This window comes from Trematomus bernacchii, unplaced genomic scaffold, assembly GCF_902827165.1.
Source record: "Trematomus bernacchii unplaced genomic scaffold, fTreBer1.1, whole genome shotgun sequence".
Classification (NCBI taxonomy): Eukaryota; Metazoa; Chordata; class Actinopteri; order Perciformes; family Nototheniidae; genus Trematomus; species Trematomus bernacchii.
The window spans coordinates 3591186-3615761 of NW_022987803.1; the positions used below are offsets into that span (position 1 = coordinate 3591186).

The following is a 24576-nucleotide window of genomic DNA, read 5'->3' on the forward strand; positions in this document are numbered from 1 at the left end:
AGCTGTGTTTCCTGCCTGCAAACAGAGGGCTCAACAGATGAGTTTGGTTCACACATACTATTTCTCTTATCTTATTCAGATTCACATTGTTTGGATACTTCATTCACACATTCATCTGAACACACAGCTGCCACAGCAAAGTGAACTGAGACGAGACAATACGCAAGAGAAGGGACAGAGTGTAGAAGACAACAAGAATGGAGTAAGATAAGGGGAAATGGAAGTGCAAGCATGTAACAGAGAGTTTTTCTAGGAGGATCAATTAACCCAATACTCATTTAATTAGGAGTATAAAACGTTTGTTTTAGCAACGGCAGTTTCTTTAACAGAGATCATCATAAGTTGAGTGGAATGAGCAGGAGACAACAAACACAAGTAGGGCACAAGTAGAAAACAGTCATGAAATTAGTCAAATGTGTCAATAATGACAGTTCTAAATACATTCATCAGAGTTAGCTAACATTAGCAACATAAGCTACAGGTCAAAGTAAGGTTGCAGCAGCAAAACTCCTGAGTGATCTGTAATGACAATAGAGGCTTCTCAATACTCTAATTTCCCCTCCTCGACTCCTCGGTCCTCCGGTGGTGACCCGGAAATGGATTTCAGCGCGCCATGTTGAAGGACATCTCATTTCTCTAAATGCACATCGAGGACCGAGCATCGAGCATCGAGGAGGCTCTCTGGAGGAGCTATAACCGAGGATACACTGATGGATCCTCCGCGGCTCCTCCGCGGATGCATTTCCGGGAACGGTGGAGGCGTGACGCACGGCCGGACTTATCTCAGCCAATGACAGCTCTGCATGCATCCCCTGGATATTATTTTAGTAACTGCTTTCATCGCGACGCGATGTTTACAGTGAGAACAGCTGTGAGGTCCGTGCAGAAAGCAGAGCAGTGTGTATAATATATATCACTCAGTATAACAGGCCTACTCTCTGTATTTGCTTTAGTTTAGTAGATATCTACAAACAAAGAGTCCATATTTGTCTAAAACCATTTAGTGCTTCACATAATAAAATACACAACGGCTGTAGCCTGATTATGCTTTAGGAGCTGTAGGTGTGTGTGGTACAGTGTGTAGGTGTGTGTGTGGTAGTGTGTAGGTGCGTGTTGTACAGTGTGTGTATGTGTGTGCGTAGATGCAGCGGACAGATAGGTCTCAGTTGGTTTGGTGTCCTATGCTTACTTGTAATACTTGTAAATAAAACTTTTGGCCCGTAATTTCAATTCCCCATTTCAGCGACCAGAGAGGGGGGGGGATATATCCAGTCTCTGATAGTGTTACGTTATTATGAGAGTGCTCTCATACTCGTTTGATTCTGAAATTGTATATATTTATATAAATATATTTGTGTATATATGTCCGCATCTGTAGCCTGTTATTGTCTCATTATACCGCACTGTCAATTCATTAAAAGTAAATATATAAGTCATCATGAACACATCTGTCCATCAGACAGAGGGCTGCTGTGCCTCCTGTCATCATTAATGGACGTCTCTTTAAAATGACCGCTCAGAGGAGAGGAGTTTCTCTAACCGCCTGCTGCTTCCCCTCCTCTCTCCTCGGTTCCCCTCCTCGACTCCTCCGCTCGCATCTCCTGTGGGCGGGACTCAGTCTCGAGGATAGGAGTCGAGGATAGGAGTCGAGGAGGGGAAATTAGAGTATTGAGAAGCCTCTATTGACAATGACGGGATCGTTTTTGCTGTGTGGTACGACCCCCTCCACTCCACTAGAGGTCTCTGTCTTTGTGTTCTGCTGGCTGGCTCTTGTTTGTGTTTCAGGTGATCAACCTAATGAGCCACACCTGGGCCGTCTACATAAAAGGCCAACACCAACCCATACTGCTCTCTCACTCTTCTGTTGGACACGGCCGCGTCTTTGTTTCTGCACATTTTGACACACCCAAACACGCAATCATTACTGATGACTGACTTCCACATTTGCTTAGGTTTCTTTGAAGTCCTTTGGTTTTTGTTATAGTAAATGCATATGCTTTTGTTACACTTAACTTGTCTGGTCTCCCATCTTTGTTGCAGCCTATGAGCCAGGCCGTAACACTGTGTAACACCTTGCAAACACATTGAATCAGTGCTGTGTTTAAAGTGGTAGACTCACCTTGTTTTTTGCATGAGCGTTGGCTCCGGCCTTCACCAGGACTTTGAGCGACTGGCTGAAGCCGTGCCAGGACACTTCATGGAGAGCAGTGTTCCCATCCTGACACACAACAACTCCTCATCAACCACAGCCAGACTCACGCTCTTCACACAAGCCCTGTTCTTTACAGGTTAATAAACACTTTATTGTACATTGATAATGGCTTCTTTTACACCTATGTTTGACCAGATATGTTCTCCTGGCATAATATGAAGGGACACAATCATGTTGTACACATACTTACTGCATTTGTTTTGATTCCAATGTGGGTTTTCAGCCTCAGTATTATCAATGAAAGAAACTCACTTTGGATTCCTTGTTATGAAACTCTAGATTGATACTAATATCCATATTCTATAGTCAAAAGACTTGAGTAACTGTATTATATACTTCATGAAGTTTCAGAATTTTGAACAAATCCAACTCATGACAACTGATAATGTGTTGATCTCACATTTATTTGTATAGATTTGTACAACAGTATGTCAGCATGTGGTGTGAAGAGAAAGTGTGATTATTTATATTAAGCCAACTGTAAAGTACTTATATGCAAATGGGCTTTATCAAAGCATGCATGGTAATACTAACTGGGTTTTATTTGTACCCACTGGTGCAGCATTAAGTATCTTCTAAAATACACTATTAATGCACCATTTTGTTTCTCGTACCAACACACAACTTTATTTTTAAGTGGGAATGAGGCTAAGCAGATTACAGGCACACTGGTTTCTCTGTGACTATCAGATGCTTTAATGCACTGTATGTGTGTGTGTGTGAGATCTGCACCTTGTCCTGTCTGTCCAGCGCACACCCTTCCTGGATGAGAGCGTTGATGATGTCGTAGTTTCCCACCACAGCAGCCCTCTGTAACGCAGTCTGCCCCCCCTGCACACACACACACACACACACACACACACAGTAAGTGATACAAGACACTAAATAATAAACTACTCGTGTTCTTAAAAAAACCTGAGCCCAAATTTGGCATTTAGGTTCTTGCAGGGGCTTTTAGGGTTAGGGTTATGCTATGAAGATCCATAATACGTGTTTGAAATAAATACAGATGTTGAAATGTACAAAGGTTATGGGATAGTTTGTAGAGTAGTTTAGTTTTGGGGGGGTTATGGTTTTATTCCAGCTTACTTTGAGTGGTACAAAGACATGGATGGATGGATTTGACAGGTCAGTGCATGCCGTCTATATTAAGCTGATTTACAGTCAACTAAATAAGAATTAAGTGTAATGCTGGATACAAATCTTGTTGCAAGACTGCAATACACCCATGCAATAGCTGGGTGTCCTCCTGCAGAGGAGTGGCAGCTGATGGATACACAGTTGTTCATCAGAATACGGTTCCAGCTCATAACCTGGCTGGTTCCAGTCTTTATGCTAAGCTAAACTGATCCTGATTCCAGCTGTATATTTGACAATTCTGAACATTCATTTTGACCTTCTAATCATACTCTTGGAATCCCATCAAACAGTATTTAAAAATGTTGAATGGTGAATTTAGCATTGCTTAGTTAGTTGTTCTTTTCACTCATCCTAGAACTAATTCCTGGACTAATGCCTTTACTGTATGTATCTGCATGTGGTTTAAACGCATGGTCAGTGAAATGAGCCCTGCTTTACGTATTTCCTGCATGTTCAGGGGAACAACAGTGGGCATGCTAAAAATAAATGAAACTTTGATGAATTCTGCAATTTTACAAGTAACATTAAACATCATCTTATCACCAGTATCATGGTTGAGCAGATGAAAAACAAAAAATTGAAGAAATCAAATGTACTTAAACTATTACTAAAAGTAGTAATACATTACCATATATTAAAGCATGTACAGCATTTCCTAATAAACAAACTATCGCTTTTAATGTTGACACTTTTGTCAGCTCCTTTTTAAAACACACACCATATGTCCCCAAGCTCAGCGGAGTTATTAACAGCCTAAAACAATAATGGTGTTAATAATATGGCGCTGTATAACCATACAGTGACACACACTGAACAAAACTGAAACGTTGACTTTAATAAATGTATTATGTCAACAGATTTCACATAACTGTATTAGGTTAGTTGAAAGCAATACTATTACATTTAAATAGGTTCAACTGTCACGATCTGTCTGTGTTGTGTTTTGTCTTGTCTTTTTCTGTCTCTGGTTCCTGTTTTGTTTTGAAATGTTTTCCTCCTTGTGTCTTCTCTGTTCCTTCTTCCTGTGTTTGCCTTCCTGTCTTAGTTTCCCTGGTGTGTCTGATTGTTTGATTGTGTTCACCTGTTGCCCTTGTGTTTCTGCCTCCCTTACCCCAGCTGTGTCTCGTCTTGTCATTACCCCTCCCTGTATTTAGTCTTGTCTCTTCCTGTGTTCCCCTGTCGGTTCATTGTTGGTTTTTCCTGTCTTCCTCCATGTCAGTCATGTTTGTTTCTCCTGTCTCCCACCATGTTGGTCACGGTCAGTTTTCTATAGAACCTATGTGTTTCATGCCATGCTATTGTTCAGCTTTAGAATAAAGCTCGTTTTTGTTTCGAGACCGTTTACCTTTTCTGATAGTCTGCATTTGGGTCCTACCCTTCCACGCATCCTTACATCAACTTAATATTATTGCTTTCAACTGACCTTGTACAGTTATGTGACATTTGTTGACAAATACATTTAATTTAAGTCAACGTCTCTTCAGAGTGAAGTCCAAGAGAAAAGGTGAAGCTCACATTTATGCTCAGCCATAAATGGAATTCAGCAGGTCAGTGGTGAGTGACACTTAGCAGAGCAGGTTGGACATGAGAGCAAGGATTTCCATGAGAGATGGAGGAGAGAGAGGAGGGAGGAGAGGGTGAATCAAAGCTAGATAAGAAGCGCAGCAGCAGCGGTGGAGGAGTTTGTTCAGGGGAGGAAGCTGGGGGGGGGGGGTAGATTTCTGCTGGCTCAGTAGGAGCAGTTTTGGCTAACCTCCTTCACTCTCCCTGATCCTCCAGGCTCTTTCCCAGCCCTCCTCCTCTGTCTTCTCTCCTCCTCCTCCTGCCTCAGTCTGCCCCTCCTACTCTCTCCAGTCCTGGAGGAGGGACTGCAGCCTGTTGCGGAGCTCATCGACCACAGAGAGTTATTTTGGCCATTCCAGAGATCGGGGTTATCACTATCTGTCTGAAAGGCGGTCTTGCATCCTGAGGGCAAACCCACAAGTGGGCAGTCCAAAGGGTCCCATTCAAGACCACTAGAGGTCATTAGACTACAGCAGGGGTGTACAAACTACGGCTTCTAAAAGTATAATGGAATATGGCCCACACCTTAAACTTGTTCTTGTCTTATATTGTACTTCTTAAATATATGTGTAAAAGTATAGGACACAGTATTCATGTGTGTATAAGCCCAATATTTTAAATACATTCAGTCAATTAAAGTTGAGAACATTTTCTAACAAATCTTAGTTGATAAAAAAAGCCCAATAACTTACTTACATTACCAGCTTGAAATATACCCTTCCTATTTCCCCTCATCATAAGCAATCTGAGGCTTCTGTGTTAAGGGATGAGCTGCCAACACTGTTTGTAACAAAATATATGAAACCCTATGGAGAGCTGTTTTTGTTCTTAAAGCATGTGAAAAAAGTTTGGACACCGCTGGACTGCAGTGATATTATTCCCGATGTCTTAAAAATAATTCCAACAAAAAAGAGCTGAGATCAAAAAGATGACTCCACTGGTAACCAGCGGTCAGGACTGCAGTCAGAGCTGAGAGGAGCAGTGGGAACACGGCGTGCGGACAGAGGATGTACTCACGTCGTCTTGGATGTCCAGGTCGCAGCCGGCTTTGAGCAGGATACGCACAACCTCAATGTGGCCTTTGTAGGCAGCCAGGTGCATGGGGCTTCTGCCATACTGCGGACACAAAACACACACAACTCAGTGGACAGAACATCAGAGTGAGCACAACATACTATAAGTACAGAAACACCCGCAGTGAAAAGCCCCACCTCCGCCGTCCCACTCTCACATTCACAATCCAGGGAGTCACATACCGCTACAGTGCTCACAGCTAATGGGACCACGGTAACAAATCTGCTTCACAGTACAATCCATCTCAGTAATGAGTCCACAAAACACAAAATCCATGGTTCAAGAGAATAGCGCACGATCTGCACAGATGTTCATGTTAGCTGAGCGAAGGATAAGCTCTGCATCCTGCTAATTTAAGGATCTGTGGGCGGGCCCTCAAGCTAAAAGGTTACTTAACATTAGGAGGTTTAGAGGATCAGTTAACTGAAATAACCCCCGGACAAAAAAACTTTTCTTTGGTGGTATTCATAAGAAACAATTGGAATATCAGTGGAAATACTCAAAGCATTGTATTTTCTCCCCCAAAATGTATTACAGCCAAATCTTTGGAATATCTGCAGTTAAGTACACACAGAAAGGCATGAGAGACTTCACTACACTTAGTTGAGATCCCTAAATGTAGTCATGAATATCAAAATATATTAAGAGTTTTCATTTCATTTCAAACCTTTATTTAACCAGATTGGTCCCATTGAGATCATAGATCTCTTTTTCAAGGGAGACCTGAGTTAAAGATCGAGAACAGATTTAAAGAGGCCCTGTTATGCTTTTGGGGGTTTCCCTCTCCTGTAGTGTGTTCTATAGGTTTTTGTGCATGTAGATGGTCTGCAAAGGCTAAAATCCCTGGGTGTTTCTCAATGTCGAGGAAGGCTGCTCCAGAGCCACTATTTCAAGGATGCTACGTCATCTAGTCCCGCTGAAGGACTGTTCCAATGTCCAGGATGCTTGGAATTCTACCGAGGTCGGCGTCCTTCGTTGCGGGAAATTTCGAGGCTGCACATGTGTGTCCTCCGCGGTCTTAAAATCCCCACAATGCTTTGCGCACGGACCAATTTCCAAATCTTTGGCGGAAATCACGCTCCATTTAAGGCGGGGCCTCGCATATGACGCACACCTGCACACCTGTTAGCCTGTTCCACCATTCTTCGTTTTCCGAGGCTAGGAAGGATTCTTGCCTCGCTTCTGAAGCAAGTGACTCGGAAGACATTGAGAAACATCCCATGTGTTCCCTCCAGAGGGAGTTTCTCTCTCTCACACTCTTCTCCCTAATAGCCTAATATGTCCTCTTTAAGAGTTAACTATCCTTTGAGTTACTAGTGCAATGGATGGTGTTTGTCTCTATATCAAACTGATGCTTAATAGTTTCTGGAACACAGGGGTCTGCCTCAAAAGGGTAATGCCAGACGTTTATATAATAATAACGGTTTGGAGGATTATGGTAAAAGCTCGGAAACATCCTGACATCCTGAACTTCTCATCCTATATAATGAACTGCATTAGGAAGAATAACAGAGCAGGATGTCACCATTCAAACTTCAAACACAAGACGCAGGGGATCTGAATTAATACACTTTAATTACAGATCATGTGTGTATTCCCACACAACAGCGCACGCCGCATAACTCCCAGGTATTATGTCCCCGTGTGGAGCTCCGTGCTTTGTTTGGGTGCGGCTGGGCTCCCTGTGTTGATGTGGCCCTGAGCTTGAGTTACTCTGGGCCTGGCATGGAGCCAGCAGCAGAGCTCAGGTAAACAGAGGCCTGTAGCCAGTAGCCCCCTGACCCAGGTCTGCTTGTGGCTCAGTGGGGCAGTCTTTCAGTGGTAGTCAATATTTTGGGTAATCTCAAATGCTCTTGTAAATTCTACAATCAGACATGCTTTACTGTATATTTGATACTAAACAATGAACATGTGTGTTTGATAAAAGTGAATGAACATGTTTAGCTAGATCTTCTGGACAGGACTTTCAAACTATTAAATGAAGACCATGAGATGTGGTGAAACTAAAAAATGTCAAGGTTTACATTCAATGACTATGCATATTTGAGCCTTGTTGTTGTATTAATCGTTAACACATTTAATACATTGTAACACAATGTATTAAATGTGTTAATTGGTCCTTTTTAAAAACTCCTCTCAGTCCTCTGAGCTCTCCAGATTGCAGACCAGAATTCATCAGGCTCTGAACTCTGCTTCCTCACATTTTATTCTTTAATAACACCGGTTGAGGTTGATAACATTGGTTGATCCTTTCTGCTTTTATTTCTTTTCATCTGTCTTGTGTTTTCTCAGCCTTAATCCATTCATCATATTAGCCTTCAAAAAAACTATAGTACATTCCATTTCCTGAGCAGAGGAATGTTTGATGTGTAACCCTGCCTCCTTTATCCAGGATTTAGATTTCATAATGGCACCCTGCCAAAATATACAAATCCGGTGGGTCGCAGGAATCATCCCAGCAGGCAGCGGCACATGTCATGTTGTTGTAGCTGTTAAAATATGATGCCATTATGTTCCCATGGGAAATTGATTTGCAAGATCAGAACAGAAAACACATGATAAACAACAAAGTCCTCCAGGGAATTGCATCCACACAAGTGCCCAGCACAGGCCTTGCATGCACTCTCTTTTGATTTTAATAAGAGGATTTCTTTTTAAAACAAAGATTTACATATGTGCCTGAAACCTAAAAGATGTTTGAATCCAGGAAACCTGCAGCACAATAGACCTGTTGTTACCAAGAAGAGAAATCATGAAGTTCATCAGAAACATTTAACCAACAACTGTAAAGATGAACTATAAGCTGTGCCACATGTGCCTTGATACAATTACATTATAATACATTATATTTCGTATAGCTCACGCTTTTATCCGAAGCAACTATAACAATAAATAATATATATTACACACTACAGGAAAGAGAAAACCCCCCAAAAAGCATTTAAGTGCTCACATTTTTTTTATGGCCGAGGTACTGGCAAACCAGGTAGGTTATCAGTTTGAGACCCTAATGTCTTCTAATATTGTAACAGCAAAGCATCTATGAGCGCTATGCTGTGGTTTGCAATATGGTAATGTCATATTGGCAGCTGTGGTGGTCTACCAATTGGAAGTTTGGTGATTTGATCCCCAGCCCCTGCATTCAACATATTGAAGTATCCTTGGGCAAGATACTTTACCCGAAGTTGCTCGCGTAGGCATGGCCAATGTGTGTGTGTGAGTGTGTGTGAATGAGAGTCCCTTGAGCAGGTGACCCCTTGTTGGGCTGCCTCTGTCTCTGTATGAATGTCTGTGAATTGGTGAATGCTGACTTGAATATGTAAAAGCCCTTTGAGGTGTCGCAAAGACTGGAAAAGTCTATTGTACTACACTCACTGGCACACGGCAAAAATCCCCAAAACCCTGAGACAGACACATCCAGAAGACAACCACAAGACTCACAAAAGTCACTGCCTGGTCCAGAAAAAGTCCAGCACGTTAACTCTCTTTAAACCCATGAAATGTTGTTTTTTTCAGCTTAAGAGGTGCTTGTAGGTATATTATGTGTTACCGTTGGACAGAGGCAGGCGAGCTGTTCCTCTGGTTCCAGTCCTAAACAGTGTCAGGCTGTTCTTTTAAAAGAACAAAAAACAAGTGTGTCATTGATTTTTCTCATCTCACCCTCTGCTAGAAAGTATTACTGGTTGCTACTAAATCATTTGGGGAAGCACTCTCCAGTCACCACAGACAAGTTATTTACAGATAGCACTGATAAGATCAGATTTATCGTTGCACAGTGTTGCGTTGGCTAAATGACTGAGTGATGAGATGCAGGGAATAAGCAGATCATATGATAAGTCTAGCTGATTGAATAGCTCACAAGCATGTCACAAAGATACTGCGCTGCTAGACCATGTAGGGCCTTAAACAGCACAGGTGCTCTATTACCGTATTCCTTTTTTTCAGTTCAAACTAAATCAGCTGCGTTCTAGAGTAGCTAAAAATGATTGAGATGCTTTTTAGATAATCCAGTGAGCGGTGCAAGAAAGATGTCTAAATACGTGGAAATAAATGCATGGACGTTCCCCTCCTGGGATAAAAGCTCCTTACCTTTAGCTTTAAATGATGCAATCTGATGTTTACAATGCTGTTAATAGGGTCATGCTAGAATCTACCCTGCAACACAGAAACAGTGATGTTTCATGTCCTATGGAACCAAGGAGGGCTGACTGGGGCTTTTTAGCCACGTCACAAATCTAGGTAGCCCCGGTTCAGCCCCGTCAGGTGTCATTAGGAGTATACAGCGGTAAAATAGTTCCATACTGGAGGCTAATGCAACAGCTATTAATGTGTTTTTTAAACTCTCTAAACAAATAAAAAGGGAAAAAAACATTCGCCTACCTCTTCAAAGTTTAGGAAAATTATAGTCTGGACGACTCCTCAATCCGAAATACACAAATAGTGGATTTTCCAAGAAACCCTTGAAGAGAAAGTCAGTAACTTTGATACAACATAGCCATAAGCAGACTTTAATAACCCAAAGATATTGCATAACAATAACTGTGGGATGGATCAGGACATTTCTCCCCCTCGGGGTGTATCTGTTCAGCACCGTGGGAAGCAACGGTGCCTTTGATGTTGTTGTCATTGCCGATGTGCCTTGCACTTATTTGTTGAATATTATTTGGCAAAACTCAGTTAGAAAATGTAATTCGAATATGCTTTGTGCTAGATCGGCTTCTATGGAAAACAACGAGAACTTCCTTATAAAGAAACTGAAGTAAAAAAACACGACTTTTTCTTAGCACCCCCACTTATTGGTCTAGCCCCGCCTTAGCATCAGGAGAGAAGACATCCTGGCGCTGTGCCTGTATGGAACATGAAGCAAGAGGGATGTTGACCTTTTGAAAGGACATGTATCTTTAGCATCAGTCTTCCAGCACCATGTCCTGTACCAAGCGAACAAGGACATATTATAGATCTTTATAGTTCCTGTTTTAAAAAAAAAAATCAGACCGAGACAGAGTTTTGACCAACTCTCTAAATGATAGTTTTCCAGCTACAGTCCTCATTCCAGACAGCAAATCAGGTTGGTGTTGGCTAGAATGGATTAGCCTGACATACTGTACTGTCTAAATTGAAGTAACACATGTCTAAAGAATAACGTGGTATATATGCCATGTGTACATGGTGAGCTGCATTGCAATTCAAGTCAACTTGTTTGCAAATCCTAAAATTCTCGACTTGTAATTGACACAAAAAAACACATTTTCATAAATGACTGCTAACTACAGCAAGTTGAAACGTTTTAGTATATCTTCCTGTGTAGATCACAGTCAGTGTTAATATGAGGAGATATTTTAGCATATCCCTGTGTGACACCCACACAAGAGCACACTTCTCCAAAACAGCCTGCAGCAGGCCGGCTGAATGTGACGCAGCTGACATTATTTTCATTATTTTCAGTTTGAAATATGATAGGGTTGTGTTCATATGTGAGCAACTCTGTTTCATGCTCTGTTTTGTGTCAATTGATTTAAGAGATGCAGATGAGCCCGTGGAAAAGTGATTTATCTCACAATGACTGAACAGATTGGATATCTGGCTCTCAAACAAAGCAAAATGGTTATGTGACATTTTTGGAAGCGGACAAATTTGCCGACAGGCTGGACATTCATCCATCCTAAATAACACAGACTTGGGCTATCTGCTATAATGTGATGGAATACATGTAAAAAAAAAAAAAAGACTTAATCGGCATACCGGTTTATAAAAAAATAAAAATAAAAAAGGGCATTACTAGCAGGATTACAATGTTTTAAAATAGAGAGTGATATATTACGAAGCACATGCTTTGAGTGAAGCATAGCTAAAAGGGGCTTTATTATGCTGATTTTCATGATTGGTTAGCTGGCCGGCTCTGTTGTGATTGGTCAACCACTAAGAGGTGTCCCACCATTAGCTTATCGTGTACAATGTGTTGGAGCGCTAGCCAATAGAAGTGCCAGTGTTACATAGTGATGTCACTATGTTACGGAAGTAAACAAAGGAGTTCAATGGAGGCGTTCAGGCAGTAGAGTGTGGGGGGGGGGGGTGTGTGGGAGAGAAACTCCCTCTGGAGGGAACACAGGGATTTTAGCCTTTGCAGACCATTTACATGCACACACATCTATAACACACTGCAGGAAAGGGAAAACAGCATAAAAGGGCCTCTTTGCCTTTCAGTTCTTTATCATGACGGAGTACAGAGAATGCTTTCACCGGGTGGAAATGTTAACATCTAATGCATTGAGAGGTAGATTATTTTTATATGCTGGGAATAGGTAGTTTGTACTGCCTGCCTACTGCCTCATTAAGGCTACTTTAATTCTCCTTTTTTAATATATTTGTTTTAAATTGCACAAGGTGGACACCTGATTTGATAAAGCTGTGTATGCTTAATATGTATAATATTTCTTTTATTTTGTCTTTATTTGCATTGTATTTTATATTGAGGTATCCAAAAGTAACAGAAAGTTATCAGGTAACTTTAATATTGTAATATTCTAATTGAGATTCTAATGATAATTTTACCGGAATATCTTTTAAAGCAACCTTTCCAACCACGTTGCTTTATCAACTAGAGCAGTGGTTCTCAAACCTTTTTCAATAATGTACCCCCTTTGAAAAGAAAATTCAGCCAAGTACCCCCTGATCAGTGCAAAAACAATTTGTTAAGGAAAAAATGCCTATATAAAGAGGTACAGTGCAGCGCTAACCATCAGTGTCTGATTTATTAAAACAACAACATTGTAACTGAGACGCACTTTAATGCTACATTTCAAATGTTTACAATCCATCACTAAATTCATGGCAAACCAATTTTAACATCATGCAATAACACTAAGACAACATTAGTTGCATTGAACTGATCTTTTGAATAAGTTGTACTTACAATATAGTGAGAAACATGGGCTTGTGCTTCACTGAGGATCTTTGTCATTCTGACAGGGAGGCAAACTGCAGTTATTACACTTCGCGTTTTGATATATGTGTAACTCTGTTCATATAAAACCCACACTGCTCAATGTCCGTTACTTTTCCTAAAATTGGTATATTTGTGGGGAATGAAGAGAGAAAAATATATGAGCATTTTATGAGCATGGGATTTTGACCTCTCATATAAACATATGCATAATGCTGCGCTATACTTTGCAGCCACAAGCCGTTGCCAAGCAACGCTTATTGTTTAGGTGTCCTTTGATAAGCAGGCAGTCATATCATTAGCTAGATCTGATAGATTTGGACATAAACGCGAGTGAAGTATAACCGGACGCGAGAGAGAGATCAGAGATCAGATCAGCTGCTGCTGACGGAGAACACGCAGCTCTGCATGATCACAGCTCCGCCGCGGACCGTTGAGTGGAGCAAAATGAAATACACTAAGAGTTAGACCTAACACACTTAGCTAGTTTATCTACTCTGGAACTAGCTATACTAGTTATAAATATGTGTATTCTTTACTGTCGGGTCACTTATTACAGGTTCAGCGAGCTGCACGAGACTGACGGTCTGTCAGGAGAGGGAGAGGAAAAGAGAGCACCCCGTTTATTTTTCCCATTTTATTATCCAGAATTACTGTAAATCTTTGAATAAAGTAGTTAATCTACTATTAGTAGTTTGTTTAAATGTATTACTTATGTTGTTTTTTTCATTAACATAAAATAAATCTCACCTACCCCCTGCAGTACTCCAACGTACCCCTAGGGGTCCGCGTACCCCCATTTGAGAACCACTGAACTAGAGCACATCTATGAGTCACATAACTCAGTGACACAATGGGAGTAAGACGACACCCAAACACGCAGACACTATAATACAGGCCGCGTTTACAGGAAGGATGAAGCTGAGCTGCTGCAGGCTGAGCACTTCTCAGATTTCTCTGTTTGAGTTTTCCTCACTGTTGTTCGGTTCAGGTCCAGAGAAAGAGAAAGAGAAAAGAAACTGATAATTGCTGCCTTTAAGTTCTGGTTCAATTCATTTTCAAACTGACTTGATACAAACAAACCAAGAAAAGTAAAAGTGAGTCATGGACTGACAGGAGCCTTTTTCATTTGGTGATGTCATACTGTGCTAGACACAACTGTGTGAATGGGTCAAGGGTGGCGGTCGAACAGTCAACATTTTTTTTAACTCGTATGTTTTTTCAAATCCACTCATCAATAATACAGATCAGGAAATAATATTGCAAACAGAAAGTAATATGTGTTCTTATTAAAAATGTTTTGAATGTAATGAGCACACATGGAAAATAAATTGACAGCAAATCCAGTCAGCAGTTTTTGAAGTAATCTTGATCTAATTAGAGCTGTGGAGGCTCCTTTTGGCACTCCCTGATCTTGGGCCCCTTTGGTAAGCAAATCAAATGTACAAGGTTCCAGCGACATCACCTCTAATAATGTAATAATCAGGCTCTGGAGAGTTCACTCACCTTTGTGACGGCTACCTTTGCGCCCTTGTTGATGAGCTGGACCACATTTTCAGCGTGCCCCTTGTGTGAGGCTATGAGGAGGCGCTCGGAGAGTGCGAGGACCTCAGCTGCATCCTGCTGCCTCATGAAGCAGGGCGAGTGATCAAGCAGGAGTCCGAATGGCTGCCAGGGCTGCTGTTTCTACAAACTCCACACACTGCCAGGATTCCTCCCCTTCATCCTCTCAGTGCTGGGAAGAGAACAGGAAACACATGGAGTGAAAACAAGCCGGCATGTGCTGCGCTCACAGGGCTGACAAACAGGAAGCAGGGAGGAGGGCAGAGTGACATCCCTACTGTCCAGTTTGTTAAACCATGTACAGTCCACTTGGATCACGTGAGCCACAGAAATAATCTGTAATGAGAGCGGAACAGGGTTCAAATTTGCTCAGAGATTTAGAGCCTGCTGTACTACGAAGCAAACCCTTCACACACAATTGGCACTTTCACACCGCAGTACTTTTCCCACAAAGGTTCATCAGAACTTAGCTCATCAGAACTCTTTAGTTCTCATGAACTAAGTACAGATCGCGTTCACACCGGAATAAGTCCCTGAGGGAAGATTACGCAAATGAAGCCGCTGAAGTCACTTCTTCTTCTTCTGCTTTGGGTTTACTGGCAAACCACTTCACGGCGTATACTGCCGCCCGAAGTCCCCGGCCGGAAGTCACCGGAGTTAGGGACTGGCGTTCAGTAGAAGCTGCTGGGACTCCCAGCAGCTTCTACTGAAGCCTTCCGAGTAAATCGCCAGAACGCCGACACCTCCTCATCTCCACCGCTCCCATGTTTTCCTTTGTGTTGCCATAAGTTAGTCTCTCTGCGTTTCTGCGCTGGGCTAATGCTAATGCTAATAATGCTAATGCGAGGATAATAAAATGGCGGCTTCACAAAACTTTTTGGGAGTTTTACGGGGCGTGGTTTGCATTCCGCCCAGCCAATCAGACATAGGAACCTTTTTCTCCCACGAAAGTACCTGCTCTCTAGCAGGGACGGAAAAGGGGGGAAAAAGGTTCTCATTAACTAATTTTAGTTCCGGCTCTTTTTGGTGTGAACGCGACATTTTAGAACTAAAGTGGGAAAAATACTGCGGCACACACACACACACACACACACACACACACACACACACACACACACACACACACACACACACACACACACACACACACACACACACACACACACACACACACACACACACACACACACACACACACACACACACACCACACACACACTACCACACACACACACACCACACACCACACACACACACACACACCACAGACACACACACACCCACAACACACACAACACACACACACACATCACACACACACACACACACACACACCACACACCACACACACACCCACCCACACACACAGCACATTCCACCCACCACACCACACCCCCACACACACCACCCACACACACCCACCACACACACAATTTTGTCCCCATCACTTTTTAACCTCTTAAGCCCTGAGCCTGTTTTTCAGGTCTCAGGCTCGAAAATTAATAATCTTTATTCTCAAAGTAATGATAAACCTGTGAGTTTGGATGTAGAAAAGTCAGAATCAATATAGATGTTTTTTATTTTACAGAAAATTCAGATTTTACATTGTAAAAAACTGTAAATTATAGTGTCCGTCCAAAAAATCTTTTTTACTGATAGTGAAAACTACCCTTGGATGATGGGTTAGTAGACTAAAAGCTTTAGGAATCCAAAGTACAACATATAATAAGTACGCTGTATCAAGATTGATGCAAAACAAGTGAAATTTGACCTTTTTAGAGAGATTTAGCCAAAAAAAAACACTTCTGGGGTCATTTGGGTGGATTTGACCTATCTCTGGCCCCCCTTGCTCGATTTTGATGAATGAAAGCTCTTTATAACCGCTAGAGCCAATGGAATCGAGGGAAAGTTCTATTCACACCAACACGTTAACAAATAAGGAGTGAGAGTGACCAAAACCGGAAGCTGCATACACTCTGGTGGCTACCATTAGCAGCTAATTTTTCCGCTCCGATTTTTACATAAAAAATGGAATTATGGATTATAAATAATTTTTTCAAAGGCACAGGTACATTATTAACCTATGGATCAACAGTTGTAGCATTTTTGTTTTTCGTTTTAATGCCATTGAACACGTCTTTTGACCTAATTGACAGCTACGGTGAGACGATCTGCCGTAAATGCTCCGTAAAGGTACGTGTTGTGATGTCTGTGTTTGCTTCCCCTGTCGCAAGTTCGGATCGCTCAGTGATGATACTATACCTAAATAATCTGTGGAGTCTCAGCTTTAATCTGATATATTGTATGTGCAGCTATGATAAGTAATAAGGGTATCTTTATCTTCAATTGTGTGCCGCAGTGCGTTAGAATTTTTTCGCTCAGGGGTCATTTAGACGCTTTAGAGACTTGTGTTTTGTTTTGGTAAAAATGGTTCATATCTTCAGTTAGCTGAGATTCTTCCCGTTAATCTGGTGCTACACATTAATAGTTTCATAAATGTTAAGAAGCCCTGAGACATTGTCTCGAAAAAAAAACGGTGGGAGGGGTCCAATGGGGGGACCGCCGTGCTTAAGAGGTTAAAATGGCCAATTTTGTCCCCATCACTTTTGAAAAGATTTACTTTTTATAAATGTTCTGAAAATAGCATGAAATGTAATAAACAACAACACTGATTTATTTTGCACAGGTTAACATGTACACCTTGAGAAGATGTTGTCTGTTCACACTTGTCTGGTGTATTTAGGGGACCCAAGATGTGCAATTTGGAAATGTACATTTTGTAAAAACAGAATTGCTCCCGCTTTGCAGCAGCAGCAAATAATTTAAACAAAAAATAATTCCTCCTTACTCTACTGACTCTAATATGACCCAAAAACATGCATGAGACAGTGTTGTTGGGCTTGTTTGCCTGAAGTAAATGTTGTCTTTTGGCTTTGTTTTCTTCTCAGAGAGTACCAGAATGCTTAGTATTGTAGTGATCACTGATTGACATAATTCACGCATGGAACTACAGGTTGGGGGTATTGTTTCCGCACAGACATATGTGTTGCTGACAGTATTTATTGTGTGCCCTCCTGGCTTCTTGGTCTTCTTCCCGGGCTGCGACCCGACAACATGTGGTTTTCTGCTGCTCATTAAAGCACCACTTTGTACCTTCAATGCACCGCTTCCGACTCCCATCTCTCGGCACTACAGTATACATGTTCAAATGCTAAATAAATCTAAGATTGTTGGCTTCCTCAATAATTTCCCCCCAACTACACATACAGCTCTGGAGGAAATGAAGAGACCACCGCATCATTATCAGTTTCTCTGGTTTTACTACTGTATAGGAATGTGTTTGAGTAAAATAAGAAAATTAAGTATTTTATTCTATAAACTACTGACAATATTTCTCTGTGTTGGAATTCAACAGACACGGAATGGCTGCCATACATGTAGAGATTGAGATTCAAGAACAATTTGGAGTGGTCTCTTAATTTTTGTTCAGAGCTGTATAATGGTTCCTGCGACAATAGTCTGCAGCATGACACTTTAAGTCTACAGGTGTTGCTAACAAATAGATACGGGAAACTAGTGTGTAAATAAAAAAGGTTGTGCGCAATACAGTATTATTTGTATCTGAAAAAAGTGTCCCCACCACTTTTCACAACTAAATGAGTATGTATGCAAGTAAATGCGGCTAGTTTATGGCTGCTGAGTTGAAACATGCAGAGGCAGGGAGCATACTAACATCCACAGGATAGCTGGAGGGATGTCTGACTGAAAACATGAACGTTGTCCGACGCTATAAGCACATTATCTTGGCTATGGTTCTGTCCCTTTAAAGAAAACCGCTACGTAAATATGTATTATATATGTTTTTATTACAACATTTGATTATTCTATATCTACCCAGGGACTCATACCTATCCCTAATGTAAGCATAACTGTATTAATTTAAAAAGAAAAAGAATATGCAAAAAAACACTATTATTTGAGTGGCATATGCTGGTGCTCTTTCCATGCATGCCGTCTCTAAACAAGTTTAATATATGAATCTACTAAAACACCAACACACTTATAACAGGCAGATACGGAGTATCATACATATTTTCAATTCTAGTGAGTGGGCTTCCAATGTCAAATTCTTTCACTGTTATCAATGAAGTCATCAAATGAGCCTGTAATAATTGCAGTGAAAACAGACGCTGAAAGCATGTCTGGACATGAGGACTGTTTTTATTAAAAAGCCTCTAATACATGTTATTAGTTCTGTCAAAACACCCAATTATATGGACATATAATACAGGGTTCTGTCCTTTGAGAAACGCTGTATTTTGGAGGAGGGTTTTTATTTGAAATGTCACGAAGCATGAGGTGTTTATGAGCTGTAAAATTGGAATTGTGGTCAGGATAATCCATGCTCACTAAGCCCCACTCAAGAGAAACACACAATAACAGACCACAGTACACACAGAAAGGAAACCGCCTCCAAACGGTTGAGTCCGAGGTTAGGCTTCCATAAAGAAGTGCTGACATGGCTGACACATTGTTGATAAAGAACTTTCAATATAGTGTTATGAGAAGATCAGAAACTACCTTTGACTTGATCATTTGATCATTAAATTGTGAGGATCTGCAGTACTTCCTCCTTCTTTTCCACTTCTATGTTTGTTTGTCTTCCTGGCTGGGCGTGGCTGACCTACATTCTGATTCCCGCCAACTCATCTCCACTGCTGTTGTTCATCTCACTGATTGCCACTACTCACCTGCACCTGCTTAAAACCCTGGTTCCCATCCTCAGACTTCGCCAGTTCTTCGTTTATTCTTCAGTGGTAAACTATCGTCCAGGCCTACTAGCAGTATTCTAGTAAACCCTTTGATACTCCTAGTGAAAGGTTTCCTTTCTAACCCTGCATCTTTATTTCTCCAGATCTACACACACCTGCCGCTCTGCTTGCCACGTCCAGCCTCCGACTCCTCGTCTGAGTTCCCTCCGTGCTTCCACGCACACCAGCTCATCCTGTCTACATTCGCCAGCTCTGGATCTCCGGCTCTCCACGCCAGTGCTTCCTCCGTGCATCTCCGCACCTCCGTCTCCCCCTGAGCTATCCAGCTCCACGTCTGTCTTCTCTGAGCTCCTCTCTACACCTTGCCTGTGCCGTGGTCAAATAAAGACTATTGTTTGACACTTCACCACTGTCTCCGTCTAGTGTTTGCGTAGCGGGTTCTCTTCTCCAGTCACTTCTCGGGAAGCGTAACATAAATGTTGTCAACACAGTGGTTAGGGTTTTTTAAAGTCCTATCAAGCTGTCAGATATAAAAGAGGATATTGATGAGGCAGATTGGAACCATGCTTGCCTAAAAGCACAAAGTCAGACAATACATGCTATAGGTTCAAATGACTTCAATATAAATGGTTCATGAGAATGTACATAAATCCTGTCAAACGTCATCATATGCCTGCTAATATTTCAGATGATGCACTAAGTGTTTGGATGAGAACGGATAGTTATTTCTTTGTCTTTTGTCAAATCTTCAGGAAAGATGTATTTAGGAGTCAGAGATGTTTCACTTCAAAGACCCTTGGAACGTCTAACTTTGTGCACTTGGAATATATCCAAAGGACTTCAAACAGATTTCAGAATGGACCAAACTTTTGGAATTTGGACTTCTTCAAGCCAGGAGGTACAGCTCTGGGAACCATATATAACCATTATGAAGGATGGGAATGTGGACTGCCTCTGAAAGGAAATGTGTGAAATTCTTCTAAAATATTTATTTTATATGTATGCTATTTAGTACTAGCGCCAGTTAAGGGTGTGTGTATGTGTTTATTTAAGTGTGAAGTACATGTTTCGTTTTTTTATTGTTGATACAATATAAGAAAATGGCAATAAACATATTGGGACAAACAGAAAAACCTGCCATGTTTTGGGGTTAGATTTGTGCTCTCTGCAATGCTGTGTTGTCATAATAGGGGGGATCCCTAAACGCAAGGGGGTAGAAGAGGGAACAAGAACCAATAGGAGGCAGGGACACTCCATTTACAGCTTTTCTGCTATTGAGGTATTGGTCCAAGCCACAGCAGCCTCTTCTCTGCCACGGGAGGTTCTCACAGTCTCGTGTTCATTCAATAGTTGCCCTCAATTAACTGGATTCATGTGGCTCTATGATGCCTATTACAGAGATCCCTGCATGTGCCTCTGATCCCCTCTGACACTCACTGGGCTGTCTTTTTTTAAGCAAGCAGTTCTCATGTTTCTCTGGTGTGTCCTTTTGGATGTTGCAAATAATCCAGGCCCCCCCCCCCAACCCCCAAATTGACTGCATTTTTTTCAATCACAATGATTCTCAAGGAAACAAGTCATAACAAGTGAGTCATATTTGTTTCTGAAGACTGCATTAGTTCATTTTAAATTCAACAAGATTCCAAAAACATTAAGTTGTGTGGTTCAGCCTTTGTGAATAGACAGGGGTGGTAAACCTAAGAAAATCTTATATCATGTATTATTGGTAGATCGATTCGTAAGTCAATCAATTTAGGTTTGGTTAAGCGGAGCTAAAAACGTTTGTTACCCGAACCAAATGGTAACCATAGTGTTGCTGTTGCAAGTTGTCAAATGATTTGAGTGGATATCGTGGAAACAGAGAAACAGTCAGAATGACTTATTATAGCACACTGCTGTAGTGGAAACATGTCATGGGAGCTGTAGTCTTTCAAGGCTAGCAAAATGTTATTTAACTTTGTTACAACGGCAAGGGTACGAATTCTAACAACAAAGGTTACATTAGATTATAACTGATCTCAGGATATTATGGACAATAACATGCTTCACTTCAGAAAGACTGATGAAAGAAATATCTCCCAGACTCCCCTCTGCCTGAACAGATGAGGTAGTTTGCATGTCAAGTAAGGGTAACATTATTAAAGTAAAAGGATTAAAATTGTAAAAGGATTATCACTTTGTAGTCATCCCTTTCTACAGGGGAATTACCAGCCATACATGCGAGCTGGTAACCTGAGAGGAACACAGGATGTGAGATAGAGAGAAAACAGCACTCAACACCGATGGTACAGCTCCACCGTGAAGAGGAAGAGGATGTCCCATGTGATCCTGTGAGTCTAATCTGCGATGACAGCCCCTCTAATGACTGTGTTTCATCACTGGAAACACAGCAGAGAATGAGAGAACATGGTACGGATGACACTAACAAGACACATTCTGCCCCACAGGCATACATGGCTAAATCCAGAGAGAAATGGATTACTTCCAAGACATTAGCCCTTCATCCCAACTCAAGCATAAAACATGGCTGTGCAATACAGTTTGACAGCCAAATCCTTGACGCTGCACAGTACAGACCACGTCTTGCATCTAATCTCAGAGGAAACAATACAAGAATAACTTGAACAAAGAGCAAATCTGCTTACGTTTGAGAAAAAGATAATAATATTATTAGGCAAGTGTTGATGCACTGAAAAAACTGAAAAGTTGACTTTAATTGAATGCATTTATGTCAACTGATTTCACATTACTGTATGAGGTTAGTTAGAAGCAATAATATTGTGTTGAAATAAATATTAAATATATTAGGTTCAACTTAATATTATTGCTTTCAACTAACCTCATACAGTTATGTGACATCTGTTACACTTAATTAAAGTCACTGCTTCACTTTTTGTGGATGAATGAATGAATGGATGGATGGATGCACTGAAAAAATGTAACATTGACTTCAATTGTATGTATTATGTCAACAGATTCCATATAATTGTATTAGGTGAGTTGAAAGCAATAATATTAAGTTGAACCTAATATTTTTTAGGGATAAATAAATGAATGGCAGACTGAATGAATGGAGGAAGGACGAATGGATGGAGAGAGGGATGGATGGATCATGGGTGGATTGATGAGTGAATTGGGGGCTGGAAAAGTAAAGGAAAGGATTGAGGGATGATTAAATGAATGGTGGATGAATGGCAGACTGAATGAATGGAGGAAGGACGAATGGATGGAGAGAGGGATGGATGAATAAAGGAAGGATGGAGGAAAGGAAGGGTGGGTCAGTTTGTGGACAGATGGAGAGGTGGACGGATTGATTCTGTGGCCGCACAAATATCTTCGTAACAATCCCAAAATGTAAAACTAGACCACCAAATGTGGAGTTTTAAATAACGCATGGCAAATCTGAGCCTCAGAGGGCAATTCACTTGAGCTGAAAAGGGTTCTTAATGCACTATGGCAACTTTCAATGGCTCCCTCCCGCTGGCATGAAACTGAATAAGATTAGCGAGGAGGGAATTCTCTCCCGACTGCATTCCAGTGGATTCTCCAGAAGATCCTGCTCAGTCAGAGAGCCGTGCCCACAAAGCCGGCCTGGCAGGCGCTCTGAGGCTCCTCACACGCAGCTAGGCAACGAGGCTTTTGTGCAAACTTTTGGAACTTGGGACTCTGTTCAAGTACAAGAAATGCCAAGCCCCTGCTTTTCACAAGCGCCAGGAGAAGGCCCTGGGGAATACTACAAACCTTCTTACTTCTGAAAAACAACCGCCCTCTCCAGAAGACACACCGCTTCTTTGGGAAAGCGTGAGATGGAACGTTTGATTTTCTCTGGTTCAACAACTAAATTACAGTGACCTAAAATATCAAAAGAAAACATAGTTGCAGTAGAGTCATATATATTTTCTATTCTTTTTATAGGAGGTAAAATAGGTGCTTTTATTAGCATTGTTATTCTATTGAAAAAGTACAGTCTTAAGAGTCACAACAAACTATCCTAATTATATGATAATTTATATTAGACAGAGTAAATACCTAGCTTGTTTTGGTCTGCAATACAACCAAATCATTTAAGGGACATTTAAATTTCATGGATGAATAATTACACTGAAACGTTGACTTTAATTACATTTAAACATATTTCAACTTTTCAGTTTTTTCTGTGTATGTAGTCAAACATTTTTATTTATTTTTATTATAAATGCTACATTGTTTCCGTAAAGAAAAGCTAAATTCTCTTTTCTCTATTTCTCTCTTTTTACAGTATGTTATTCTGGCAAACCTTTAAATGTCAAAGAATAAAGAGTGACTTTTGTTGGTAAGTGTAAAGACGCTGGTGGATGGAATCGCACATTAGTTCACATTATCACTTGTTTGCAGTATGTTTGGATGGAAACTTGACTTATAATTCCCTTTTGCCGGAGCCTTACGCCTGGAGTGAACAGGCTATGGTAAGGAGTGACTTTCTGTAAACGAGGTTAAGGATGACCTGTCCACACCCAGGACCAGCCTTCATGTCTTGTTATTACACCCCTCCCCCCACCCACCCCCCAAGGCAGAGCTTTGGGTCGTTCCAGGGTCAGTAGCCTGTCTGCTCAGGTCTGCCCCCTTCTAGGGCTGCTCAATTAAATCGTATTTTAAATCGCAATTACGATTTTGGCTTGCAACGATTATAAAAACAACATAATCGAAATAAAACTATTTTTTTTTTTTATTGGTTTTTCAGTTGAATTATACTTAAAGTTCAGGGTAATCAACTGTTAAAAACAGTTTGTTTTTTTTTGTTTTTTTTTCCTTTATTTATCCAGGTTGTATCCCATTGAGATCATTGATCTCTTTTTCAAGGGAGACCTGCTCAAGTAGGTTCCACATGAAACATTAAAAACATAACAGAGCAACAAAAGGACATCATACAGTAGCATTACAGGGATTACAATTTACATACTATCCACATGCACAGGTACCAACAGCTTCCGATTCAGTAGCATCCAACCGAGCTTTAAAAACATTTAGTGGCACCAGATTGTTCACATTTTATTTTCAATAAATGGATGTTTTAAAAGTAAATGGATAATCGTTTTTAATAATCGTGATATCAATGATTGACCCAAATAATCGAGATTATGATTTTTGCCATAATCTAGCAGCCCTACCCCCTTCAAATCATTACAATATTTATGACAATTTCTACTGTATTAAACTTGATAGAAAAAATAAAGAGAATAACTTTTAAGACACATCGTAAAGATTGACGGTCCCACTGTAAAGACCAAAAATCTGGAAGCTGAAATAAAACGCATAGTTGTGCATCTAGC

At 41.0% G+C, this 24576-nt stretch overlaps 1 protein-coding gene across 4 annotated transcripts in view; it reads right to left on the reverse strand.

Moving 5' to 3' along the window:
• ankrd6b (ankyrin repeat domain 6b) overlaps positions 1 to 24576 on the reverse strand; it is a 47535-nt gene that overhangs the window by 13506 nt on the left and 9453 nt on the right. For 3 of the 4 annotated variants that reach the window (XM_034150694.1, XM_034150693.1, XM_034150692.1), the window contains exons 2-6: positions 14439 to 14667; positions 5933 to 6031; positions 2945 to 3043; positions 2120 to 2218; positions 1 to 15 (exon numbers count right to left, since the gene is read on the reverse strand). The exon at positions 1 to 15 is cut by the window's left edge and continues 84 nt beyond it. In XM_034150694.1, coding sequence (XP_034006585.1) covers positions 1 to 15; positions 2120 to 2218; positions 2945 to 3043; positions 5933 to 6031; positions 14439 to 14564 — 438 coding nt within the window. In that variant the 5' untranslated portion in view covers positions 14565 to 14667. Of the gene's footprint in view, positions 16 to 2119; positions 2219 to 2944; positions 3044 to 5105; positions 5445 to 5932; positions 6032 to 14438; positions 14668 to 24576 lie in introns of those variants that run through there. The other variant, XM_034150691.1, reaches the window with a different exon arrangement.